Raw genomic sequence first — 13076 nt, 5'->3', positions numbered from 1 at the left:
TAAAAGAGGGGCAGCAATATCAAAGGAAGGTTAACTGGGAAGATTTTTGTGTGTGGCAGATGCACTGGGGTAATAAACACCGAAGATGTACAGAAAACAGATTCCATGACATGCCAGGGGAAAAATATAGAAGTAGTTGATAGCTTCTGATACCTAGGTGACCAAGTCAATAGCGAGGGGGGTGAAGTGGATGCTCTGAGAGCTTAGCTGCTAGAATAAGAATAGCCTGGGCAAACTTCAGAGAGCTCCTACCCTACTGGTAACAAAGGACCTCTCACTCAGAGTGAAAGGGAGACCGTATGACCTGTGTGTGAACAGCCATGCTGCATGGGAGTGAAATATGGGCTGTGACTGCTGAGGACATGCGTAAGCTTGCAAGAAATCAAGCTAGTATGCTCCGCATACACGACAGGGTTTAAGCGCCCTGAGAGAAAAGTTGGACATAAGAAGCATCAGATGTGGTGTGCAAGAGAGACAACTGCACTGGTATGATTAGGTGTTGTGTATGAATAGGTACAGCTGTGTGAAGAAGTGTCATACCCTAACAGTGGAAGGGAACCTGTGGAAGAGGTAGACCCAGGAAGACATGAGATGAGGTCCTCAGTCAAACCCTTTAGCCCATGCTAGCATAGAAAGCAGACGTTAAAGTGTGTGTGTGTGTGTATGTATGTATATATATATATATATATATATATATATATATATATATGTTGTTGTTGTACTTGGAGATGGTCATATTGCCAGATTAGCCAATAAAAACACACGCACTGTATATTTGGTGTTAATTTGCTTCAGCTTTATATTACATTATATTACATTACATTAATCCTATTTCGGCCAGTGTTCTTTCGTCACACTTCTGTGACCTCATCAGTGGTCCTTTATCTATACATGTATGTATATACATATATATAGGTGTATACATGTGTGTGTATGTATATATATATATATATATATATATATATATGTATATATACACATATATATATCATTGAATGTCCATCATCCAAGCTGGTATGCGCTGGATGGTTTTGACAGGAGCTGGTGAGCCAGAGGAATGCATCCTACTCTATCGTCTGCTGGGTTTCTATGGCTGGATGCCCTTCCTTCCGAAATGCCAACCATTTCACAGAGAGTATTGGGGTTTTCTTCAGTTTGTGTCACCAGCACTGGTGGGAGTCACCAAGTAACTTGCAAGACAATAAATATAACGAACTTAGTGTATATATATATAGAGAGAGCTCAGGTGCATGTGCAGTGAATAAATCTTTAAATAAAAAAACAAGGGAAGAAATTTTGTGTGTGGTGGGGGTTCATCAGGTGTACTTGTTGGCCTATTACTTGGTTTGGAACAAATAAAACAAAGGTCGGATCTTTTTTAAAACGGGGGCCACATTTTTCATTAATGTTTTACGTAGTGTTTTTGGTACGGAAAGACTTTCAAACTTCGTATACTTATCTATTTTGTGTTATAGAACAGAAAAATATTTTTGTTTTCAAATTTATTTCATGTAAAAAATTGTCTTATTTCGATAATTTCAACCAATCACTGACAAGTATTCAGTTGTTTACATTTACTTCTTTGGCTGATTAAGCGATGTAAAGTGTATTTAATCTCCATACCTTCGTTTTATTTGCTTTTTTCATTTTAAATTTGCTTTAACCCTAACCCTAACCCTAGGTTTAGGGTTAGGGTTAGGGTTAGGGTTAATTGTTTCAGAATCGTTTGTTTATGTAGTCGGCACTTAATGTATATCGGCTGAATGGACGTCAGTGATTGGTTGAAATTACAGAAATACGACAACTTTAACATGGAATAACTTAGGGATTTCTTTTTTTTTTAAGAAGACTAAGAGAAAAAGATGTTTTATATGACACATTCTACCAGTGTTCCAAATTTCAAAGTGTTTCGTTAATGAAAAATGTGGCCCCCGTTTTAAAAAAGATCCCAAAGGTCTCTACTCGAAGCAGAACATTTTACCTTCTTCTTGACTGAGGTTTTGACAAAGTCTTGGTACTCTTGGAGGACATACTTCTGTTTACGACTTAAGCTGGTTCTTTTCCTGGAATGACAGAAGTGAGAGAGGCATGAGAAAGAAAGAGAGAGAGAGAGAGAGAGAGAGAGAGAATGAAAGACATTGGAGAGAGAGGTGGGGGATGAGAGAAATTGCAAGAGAGTGAAAGACAGTGGAGAAAGACATATTACAGAGAGAGAGAGAGAGAGAGAGAGAGAGAGAATAAATAATAATAATAATAATAATAATTAGGCGCAGGAGTGGCTGTGTGGTAAGTAGCTTGCTTACCGACCGCATGGTTCCGGGTTCATTCCCACTGCGTGGCACCTTGGGCAAGTGTCTTCTACTATGGCCTCGGGCCGACCAAAGCCTTGTGAGTGGATTTGGTAGACGGAAATTGAAAGAAGCCTGTCGTATATATGTATAGGCGCAGGAGTGGCTGTGTGGTAAGTAGCTTGCTTACCGACCGCATGGTTCCGGGTACAGTCCCACTGCGTGGCACCTTGGGCAAAGTGTCTTCTACTATGGCCTCGGGCCGACCAAATCCTTGTGAGTGGATTTGGTAGACGGAAACTGAAAGAAGCCCGTCGTATATATATATATATATATGTATATGTATGTATGTATGTGTGTGTATATGTTTGTGTGTCTGTGTTTGTCCCCCACACCCCACAACATCGCTTGACAACCGATGCTGGCGTGTTTACGTCCCCCGTAGCTTAGCGCTTCGGCGAAAGAGACCGATAGAATAAGTACTCGCCAAGGTGGCGAGCTGGCAGAATCGTTAGCACGCAGGGCGAAATGCTTAGCAGTATTTCGTCTGCTGTAACGTTCTGAGTTCAAATTCCACCGAGGTCGACTTTGCCTCTCAACCTTCCGGGGTCGATAAATTAAGTACCAGTTACGCGCTGGGGGTCGATGTAATCGACTTAATCCCTTTGTCTGTCCTTCTTTGTCCCCTCTATGTTTAGCCCCTTGTGGGCAATAAAGAAACAAGAATAAGTACTAGGCTTGCAAAGAATAAGTCCTGGGGGGGGGGGGGTCGATTTGCTCGACTAAAAGTGGTGCTGCAGTATGGCCGCAGTCAAATGACTGAAACAAGTAAAAGAGTGGAAGAGTAAAAGAGAATATACAGAATAACAAAAAAAAAAAAAACATGCAAACTGGTGTTTAAAGCTGGAGGCTGCTGCTCCAGTCGGGTCGTTACCTACCTGAAACTAAACCTTGCAATGACGAGGAAGAGCAAGGAGAGGACCATGGTGCCAATGGAAATATAGTATCTGAAATCTTCTGTTAATATATTCCAGAAGGTTCTTAAGGGAATCTGCAAAGAAAAGAGATGAGGTCGACTTAGTACAGTAATTGAGGATGTTTAACCATGGGTCCTTCCTGATTCAGGAGACCTATGATCATAGCCTTCACACAGTATGGCCATCCCGTCTTTTATTCATAGTGTATCTCAGACTACACGATCTAATGTGCCCCCCCGCCACCCTTCATTGATGCTGTTTTTAGCCCCAGGTCAGTCCTGGTCCAGTAGCTCGGGAATTATGATTGAAGGTGTTTCCAGGTGTGACTACCCTGTCTTTTATTCAGGCATTGTGTATCTAGGACTATGTCGTCTGATGTGTCTGTCCATGTCAGTGATGTTTAGCCTCGAGTCAGTCTCAGTTCAGTAGACCTGTGATCAAATATGTTCCAGTTCTGACCAAAGCTAAGAACACATCAGATAATGTAGTCCTAGATATGCTATGTCAAACAAAAGACAGGATGGTCACAGCTGGAACATCTTTGATGATAGGTCTACTGGACCAGGACTGACCCATGGCTAAACAAGGAAAGACACATTAGATCATGAAGTCCTAGATACACTATGCCAGAATAAAAGACAGGATGGTCACAGTTTGAACATCTTTGATCATAGGTCTACTGGATCAGGACTGACCTGGGGCTAAACAAGGAATGGCACATAACATAATGTAGTCCTAGATGTACTATGCCTGAATGAAACACAGGATAGGCTTAGCTGGAACATTTTTGATCATAGGTCTTCCTGGATCAGGACTGACCTAGGGCTAAACTACAGCAACAAGGAAGGACACATTAGATAATGTAGTCCTGGATACACTATGCCTGAATAAAAGACAGGATGGTCACATTTGGAACATCTTTGATTATAAGTCTGCTAAGTGAAGACTGACCCGGGGCTAAACAACAACATGGAACGACACATTGGATAATGTAGTCCTGGATACACTAAGCCTGAATAAAAGACAGGATGGTCACATTTGGAACATCTTTGATCATAAGTCTGTTATGTGAAGACTGACCTACGGCTAAACAGCAATAAAGAAGGACACATTAGATAATGTGGTCCTAGATACACTATGCCCGAATAAAAGACAGGATGGTCACATTTGGAACATCTTTGATCATAGTTCTACCAAGGTACGAAAGTAAAGACGAAAATGAAAGAAGGCCAACAAAAATAAAAGTTACTCACAGTGTAAGAAATGAGGGTTTCCCTTAGGGAGCTGCCTGCCAAGGAGAAAAGGGGTTCACTGAAGTTTGACATTAGAAGCAGGAACATGGGGAGAACAAAACTGAAGAGAATGAGGATTATTTGGTGGAATATTGCTTTGCGGTTGTATTTTCTGGCATTTCTGGAAACAGAATTAAGAGAGTGATTAGTGGTTTCGTTAGTAGTTGCCCTGAGAATCTAGAGACTTCAACTATTTAGCATTTAATCGGGCCATAATATTCAAAATAGTCCAAATACTCTACCTGTTTTATGTTCAAACTGGCCACATCCAGCCTCTCACACTTACCCTACAATGTCATTCTAAAAAAAGGAACGATCACGTCGTTGAAATCTCAGAGCTATGAGATAATGCAGGATTAATTCGAAACAGTGGGATTAAATGAGGATTAAATTCGACGGAGTAATCTGAACGCTAAAGGGTTATACATACTTAACACATAGGGTGTAGTTTGAGGGAGATTTGACTGCTATTTTTAACAGGACCAACCTCCATGTAGAGATCTCTCATTACTTCATACATACATACATATTATATATATATATATATATATATATATATATATATATATATATAATTTATATAAGGGCATTACTATACAGTAATGTCTCACGCTTAGAGGGACTTTATAAATCAAAACTACCAAAATATATATATATATATATATATATGTATATACACACACACACATACACATATATATATATATACATATATATATATATATATGTCCCATTCTCATTTAAACTAGAGTTATCTGGCCCATCGTATATATGTATATATTTTTGTGCGTTTGTTCTTGTCCCCCAACCATCGCTTGACAACTAATGTTGGTGTGTTTACGTCCCAGTAACTTAGCAATTCAGCAAAAGAGACTGATAGAATAAGTGCTAGGCTTACAAAGAATAACTCCTCTACAAGGACAGACAAACAGATTAAAGTCGATTATATCAACCCCAGTGCGTAACCGGTACTTATTTAATTAACCCCAGCGGAATTTGAACTCAGAACGTAAAGACAAACGAAATACCGCTAAACATTTCGTCTGGCGTGCTAATGATTCTTTGCGGCTCCACGAACCTCAATATCTCTCTCGTCTTCCTTCCTTTCCTCGCCCCCACGTCCGCCAGCACCTCCGGCCGTCGCGGAAGAACGAAACCGCAGAAGACGGCTTCGGCAGTCGCGCGCTGTTCCGCTACCGCAAACTCCTTGCCTAATTTCATTTCATTTTTTTTTTTTCCCCCCGCAAAGGGCTACACACAGAGGGGACAAACAAGGACAGACAAACGGATTAAGTCGATTATATCGACCCCAGCGGAATTTGAACTCAGAACGTAACGACAGACGAAATACCGCTAAGCATTTCGCCCGGCATGCTAACGTTTCTGCCAGCTCGCCACCCTTTAACGAATATTTCTATGAGCATTACCAACAATAGCAGAGGGTGGGTTCACAAAAGATTTTCCGGATCTTTTTTAAAATGGGGGCCACATTTTTTCATTAATGTTTTACATAGTGTTTTTGGTACGGAAAGACTTTCAAACTTCGTATACTTATCTATTTTGTGTTATAGAACAGAAAAATATTTTTGTATTCGAATTTATTTCATGTAAAAAATCGTCTTATTTCGATAATTTCAACCAATCACTGACAAGTATTCAGTTGTTTACATTTACTCCTTTGGCTGATTAAGCGATGTAAAGCGTATTTAATCTCCATACCTTCGTTTTATTTGCTTTTTTCATTTTCTTCGTTTTATTTGCTTTTTTCTTTTTAAATTTGCTGTTTTACCCTAACCCTAACCCTAACCCTATCACCGATAGAATTGTTTCAGAATCGTTTGTTTATGTAGTCGGCACTTAATGTATATCGGCTGAATGGACGTCAGTGATTGGTTGAAATTACAGAAATACGACAACTTTAACATGGAATAACTTAGGGATTTCTTTTTTTTTTTAAGAAGACTAAGAGAAGAAGATGTTTTATATGACACATTCTACCAGTGTTCCAAGTTTCAAAGTGTTTCGTTAATGAAAAATGTGGCCCCCGTTTTAAAAAAGATCCGATTTTCCTTCTGAAACAAAAAGAAACAAAAACTCACATGTCGTCCATCAGTTTATTCTCGATCATACTCGCGATGTCATGACAGTCTTTCTCCAGCGTGTTTAATGTGTTTTGGACGGTTAAGTTGATCGTTTTCTCGATATCTTTGCACACCTCTTCGATCTGGTTCACACACCTGTTCGTCTGCAAATACACACAAACGACCAAAATTAATATTAAAAAAAAAAAAAAAAAAAATCTATTTAAGTAGCTTGCTTACAAACCACATGGTTCCGGGTTCAGTCCCGCTGCGTGGCACCTTGGGCAAGTGTCTTCTACTATAGCCTCGGGCCGACCAAAGCCTTGTGAGTGGACAATAGCCCCGAGTTGACTGGAAACAAAGGACACATTAGATAATGTAGTCCTAGATACACTATGTCTGGATAAAAGACAGGATGGTCATAGCTGGAGCATCTTTGATCATAGGTTTGTCTGGATCAGGACTGACCTGGGGCTAAACTATAGCAACAAGGAAGGACACATTATATAATGTAGTCCTAGATACACTATGTCTGGATAAAAGACAGGATGGTCACAGCTGGGACATCTTGGATGATAGGTCTGCCTGGATCAGGACTGACCTGTGGCTAAACAACAACAACAACAACCAGAAAGGAGTACAAAAGAGAGAGGACTTACTCGTGCACATAAAGATGGCACAAAAATGGTCGGCATATCGAAGCCAGTTCTATTCAAGCCTGGCCTTTTACATAATTCTTGGACAATTTGCATCATGACCCGCTGAAAAGATAATAGAAATATACATCATTATATACATCATTATATATAGACAAACACATGCACTATATATACACAGACACATATATATGTAGCGGCTTCATTTAGGTATAGAGTACATTCGAACCTGAATCGGCAATTTTCCCATAATATTTTTCAACAGCACATAGGCGTAGGAGTGGCTGTGTGGTAAGTAGCTTGCTTACCAACCACATGGTTCCGGGTTCAGTCCCACTGCGTGGCACCTCGGACAAGTGTCTTCTACTATAGCCTCGGGCAGGCCAAAGCCTTGTGAGTGGATTTGGTAGACAGAAACTGTAAGAAGCCCATCGTATATATGTATAGGCGCAGGAGTGGCTGTGTGGTAAGTAGCTTGCTTACGAACTGCATGGTTCCGGGTTCAGTCCCACTGTGTGGCACCTCGAACAAGTGTCTTCTACTATAGCCTCGGGCAGACCAAAGCCTTGTGAGTGGATTTGGTAGACAGAAACTGTAAGAAGCCCATCGTATATATGTATAGGCGCAGGAGTGGCTGTGTGGTAAGTAGCTTGCTTACGAACTGCATGGTTCCGGGTTCAGTCCCACTGCGTGGCACCTCGAACAAGTGTCTTCTACTATAGCCTCGGGCAGACCAAAGCCTTGTGAGTGGATTTGGTAGACAGAAACTGTAAGAAGCCCATCGTATATATGTATAGGCGCAGGAGTGGCTGTGTGGTAAGTAGCTTGCTTACGAACTGCATGGTTCCGGGTTCAGTCCCACTGCGTGGCACCTCGGACAAGTGTCTTCTACTATAGCCTCGGGCAGACCAAAGCCTTGTGAGTGGATTTGGTAGACAGAAACTGTAAGAAGCCCATCGTATATATGTATAGGCGCAGGAGTGGCTGTGTGGTAAGTAGCTTGCTTACGAACTGCATGGTTCCGGGTTCAGTCCCACTGCGTGGCACCTCGGACAAGTGTCTTCTACTATAGCCTCGGGCAGACCAAAGCCTTGTGAGTGGATTTGGTAGACAGAAACTGTAAGAAGCCCATCGTATATATGTATAGGCGCAGGAGTGGCTGTGTGGTAAGTAGCTTGCTTACCAACCACATGGTTCCGGGTTCAGTCCCACTGCGTGGCACCTCGGACAAGTGTCTTCTACTATAGCCTCGGGCAGACCAAAGCCTTGTGAGTGGATTTGGTAGACAGAAACTGTAAGAAGCCCATCGTATATATGTATAGGCGCAGGAGTGGCTGTGTGGTAAGTAGCTTGCTTACGAACTGCATGGTTCCGGGTTCAGTCCCACTGCGTGGCACCTCGGACAAGTGTCTTCTACTATAGCCTCGGGCAGACCAAAGCCTTGTGAGTGGATTTGGTAGACAGAAACTGTAAGAAGCCCATCGTATATATGTATAGGCGCAGGAGTGGCTGTGTGGTAAGTAGCTTGCTTACGAACTGCATGGTTCCGGGTTCAGTCCCACTGCGTGGCACCTCGGACAAGTGTCTTCTACTATAGCCTCGGGCAGACCAAAGCCTTGTGAGTGGATTTGGTAGACAGAAACTGTAAGAAGCCCATCGTATATATGTATAGGCGCAGGAGTGGCTGTGTGGTAAGTAGCTTGCTTACGAACTGCATGGTTCCGGGTTCAGTCCCACTGCGTGGCACCTCGGACAAGTGTCTTCTACTATAGCCTCGGGCAGACCAAAGCCTTGTGAGTGGATTTGGTAGACAGAAACTGTAAGAAGCCCATCGTATATATGTATAGGCGCAGGAGTGGCTGTGTGGTAAGTAGCTTGCTTACAAACCGCATGGTTCCGGGTTCAGTCATCCCTGTGATGATGGGATATTATGGGGTGGGGGGGTCATGGTGGCGATGTGATGTGGATCATAGTAGTGGTTGTGGTGGTGATGACAGTGTGTTGTGCTGGTGGTGGTAGTAGTGGTAGTTTATTTCGGTGGTGGTAGTAATAGTTTATTATGGTGGTGGTGGTGATGATGGAGGTGGATCATGGTGGTGGTGATAGTGGAGGTGGGTCAGGGTGACAGTGCTAGTGGTGGTGGTGGCGGTAGAGGAGGCCAGGTGATGATCGTTTATTATAGTGGTGGTGGTCGAGCAGTGTTGTGGTGGTTACAGTCTATCAGGATGACAACGTGTAGTTGTGGATGTGGCAGTGGTGGTGGTGGTGGTGGTGGTGGTACTTGTTGTGCACGGTGTCCCCCCCCTCACGCCCACCAACTCACCTGTCGGTCATTCTCGTGTCCGGACTCGTCAGCCTTGGTCAAGTAGAATCGCATCCGGTCAGCCTGTTTCTCACTCAGCTTCTCGACAATGTTCAATGTCCGTTTACACAACGCTTGACCGATGGGGTCGAAGAACACGAAGATGAGGTCAGCCAGGTCACCTGTTAATCAGAGTTAACAATCAAGTGAATTAGTGTTAATTAAGCTTCACTGTATGTGCCTCGGCCACAAGCGTGTATACATATATACATACTAACAATATATATATATTTGCGTGTGTATATGTATGTATATATATGTGTGTGTGTGTACGTGTGTATATATGTTTGTATATATATCATCATCATCATATATATATATATGTAATAGGTGCAGGTGTGGCTGTGTGGTAGGTAGCTTGCTTCCCAACCACATGGTTTCAGGTTCAGTCCCACTGCATGGTACCTTGTGCGAGTGTCTTCTACTATAGCTTCGGGCCGACGAAAGCCTTGTGAGCGGATTTGGTAGATGGAAACTGAAAGAAGCTCGTCATGTGTGTGTGTGTCTTTGTTTGTCTTTCCTCGGACCGCACACTGCTTGACAACCAGTGTTGGTGTGTTTATCTCCTTGTAACTTAGCAGTTCAGCAAATGATACCAACAAAATAAGTACCGAGTTTTACGAAAATATGCCCTGAGTTCAATTCATTCGACTAAAAACTCTTCAAGGTGGTGCCCCAGCACGGCCACAGTCTAATGAGTAAAACACGTAAAAGATGTATATATGTGTGTACATCTATATATTGGTGTGTATGTGTGTGTGTGTAAGTATGTATGTATATATATATATATATATATATATATATATATATATATATATATATATATATATATCGACACCTTTGGAAATGTGCTGTGCGTGAGAAGACCCGGCAAGCCAAGTAAGATCGTTGCCAGTGCCCCTGGACTGGTTCTTGTGTGGGTGGCACATGAGATGCACCATTTTTAGCGTGGCTGTTGCCAGTACCGCCTGACTGGCTCCCGTAGGATTTTCGAGCGAGATCGTTGCCAGTGCCCCTGGACTGGCTTGTGCGGGTGGCACATAAAAGACACCATTTCGAGCGTGGCCGTTTTCGTGCGGGTGACACGTAAAAGCACCCACTACACTCTCTGAGTGGTTGGCGTTAGGAAGGGCATCCAGCTGTAGAAACTCTGCCAAATTAGATTGGAGCCTGGTGTTGCCATCCGGTTTCACCAGTCCTCAGTCAAATCGTCCAACCCATGCTAGCATGGAAAGCGGACGTTAAACGACGATGATGATGATGATGATATATATATGTATGTATGTATGTATGTATATATATATATATATATATAAAATGATACAAAACACAAAAGACAGAGACAGGTGAGAGAACAACAAACAGGTGTATTAATTTGATGCTTGAGAAGAATAGAAGTAGTTGTTGATGTTTCAAGTCTGTGCTCTTTGACAGAAAGGAAAGAGAGGAAAGAAATGTGTCATACATGGTTTGGTGGAAGATTTTAATTCAGAACTTCTGAAAACAAGACATTTGTACGACAGAGCGCCAGAGGTGGTTTCAACCAGGTTGGTATCAAAAGGGTTAAGAATTGTTTCTCTATTATATATTTTAACCCTTTTGTTACCATATTTCTTTTGAGATGCTCTGTGTTTCTTTCAATTAATTTTAAATATAACAAAGAATTTAGTAAAATAACTTAGTTATCATTAAGCTAGTGTTAAGAACATAAATTTGTGACTAAGGTTTGGCGGAAGATTTTAATTCAAAACTTATGAAAACAAGACATTTGTACTACAGAGCCAGAGGTGGTTTCAGTTGGGTTGGTATCAAAAGATAAGCATACAAGGAGGGCTGGGTTCAAATCGCAGTAAAGGTATGTGGTAACTTACCAAGCCAGAGGATAGCCTTGTTGACATCGAATGGATACTTCATGTCCCCATCGACGAGGCCAGGGGAGTCGATGAAAGTGACCAGCGGAAACTTCTTCTGCTTCGATGTCGACACCTCAGTGGTAAGGTAGTCAGTGACCCCTGATAATAGAGAGAGTACGGGTTCAAATAATGCCAACAGCACATAGAGTGGGGGACCACTACAGATAGATTGATGAGCCAATGAGGTTAGTACTGTAGAGAGATGAGGGTGTGTAATTGCAACAATGAAGGAGAGATTGTTTAAGGATCCGCGAAATAGGGGTGATGAGGTTTCTATTCTCTTTCTGTGCTTTTTAACCCTTTAGCATTCAAACCAACCACATCTGGTTCAAATATCCTAACTGTTTTGCATTCAAACTGACCAGATCAGGCCTCTCACACTTACCCTACAATACAGGTCGTCATCGACTTACGACCACAATTGGTTCCGACTGACTGGTTGTAAGTCAGCCATATCTGTACAAAAACATAAAAATATATATCTATATATACATATCTTTATATATTTATCCAGCTGTAGAAACACTGCCAGATCAGATTGGGGCCTGGTGCAGCCTCCTGGCCTTCCAGACCCCAGTCGAACCGTCCAACCCATGCCAGCATGGAAAACGGACGTCAAACGATGATGATGATGATACATATATATATATATCTATATATACATATATTTATATATTTATATAAATACATATATATATCTATATATATATAAGCTGAACATTAGAAGCATCAGTTGTGGCGTGCAAGAGAGACGATTGCGCTGGTATGGACATGTGGTGAGAATGGAGGAGGATAGCTGCGTGAAAAAGTGCCACACCCTAACAGTTGAGGGAACCCGTGGAAGAGGTAGGCCCAGGAAGACCTGGGCTGAGGTGGTGAGGCAAGACCTTCGTACATTGGGCCTCACCGAGGCGATGACTACTGACCGAGACCTTTGGAAATGTGCTGTGCGTGAGAAGACCCGGCAAGCCAAGTAAGATCGTTGCCAGTGCCCCTGGACTGGTTCTTGTGCGGGTGGCACATGAGATGCACCATTTTGAGCGTGGCCGTTGCCAGTACCGCCTGACTGGCTCCCGTAGGATTTTCGAGCGAGATCGTTGCCAGTGCCCCTGGACTGGCTTGTGCGGGTGGCACATAAAAGACACCATTTCGAGCGTGGCCGTTTTCGTGCGGGTGACACGTAAAAGCACCCACTACACTCTCTGAGTGGTTGGCGTTAGGAAGGGCATCCAGCTGTAGAAACTCTGCCAAATCAGACTGGAGCCTGGTGTTGCCATCCGGTTTCACCAGTCCTCAGTCAAATCGTCCAACCCATGCTAGCATGGAAAGCGGACGTTAAACGATGATGATGATGATGATGATGATGATATATATATATATATATATACACGTATACAAATATATATATATACACACACACACACATAATTAAATGAGTATAGAGGTCGATTCATTCATGTAAAAATTCTAAGAATTCTGGGAGGTGACTGAAACAAATATGAAAAAG

General features: G+C 42.3%; 1 protein-coding gene across 2 annotated transcripts in view; it reads right to left on the bottom strand.

Moving 5' to 3' along the window:
* Positions 1 to 13076, bottom strand: part of LOC106875774 (sarcalumenin) — a 171646-nt gene that overhangs the window by 5100 nt on the left and 153470 nt on the right. For both annotated transcript variants that reach the window (XM_089345793.1, XM_089345794.1), the window contains 7 exons: positions 11528 to 11668; positions 9618 to 9778; positions 7298 to 7399; positions 6657 to 6802; positions 4519 to 4678; positions 3227 to 3339; positions 1982 to 2063 (listed from right to left, as the gene is read on the bottom strand). In XM_089345793.1, coding sequence (XP_089201919.1) covers positions 1982 to 2063; positions 3227 to 3339; positions 4519 to 4678; positions 6657 to 6802; positions 7298 to 7399; positions 9618 to 9778; positions 11528 to 11668 — 905 coding nt within the window. The remainder of the gene's footprint in view (positions 1 to 1981; positions 2064 to 3226; positions 3340 to 4518; positions 4679 to 6656; positions 6803 to 7297; positions 7400 to 9617; positions 9779 to 11527; positions 11669 to 13076) is intronic.

This window comes from Octopus bimaculoides, chromosome 30 (assembly GCF_046866305.1).
Source record: "Octopus bimaculoides isolate indiv1 chromosome 30, ASM4686630v1, whole genome shotgun sequence".
Taxonomy (NCBI): Eukaryota; Metazoa; Mollusca; class Cephalopoda; order Octopoda; family Octopodidae; genus Octopus; species Octopus bimaculoides.
Note: the sequence above shows the minus strand (reverse complement) of the source record. Positions and strands in the feature narration are given on the sequence as shown.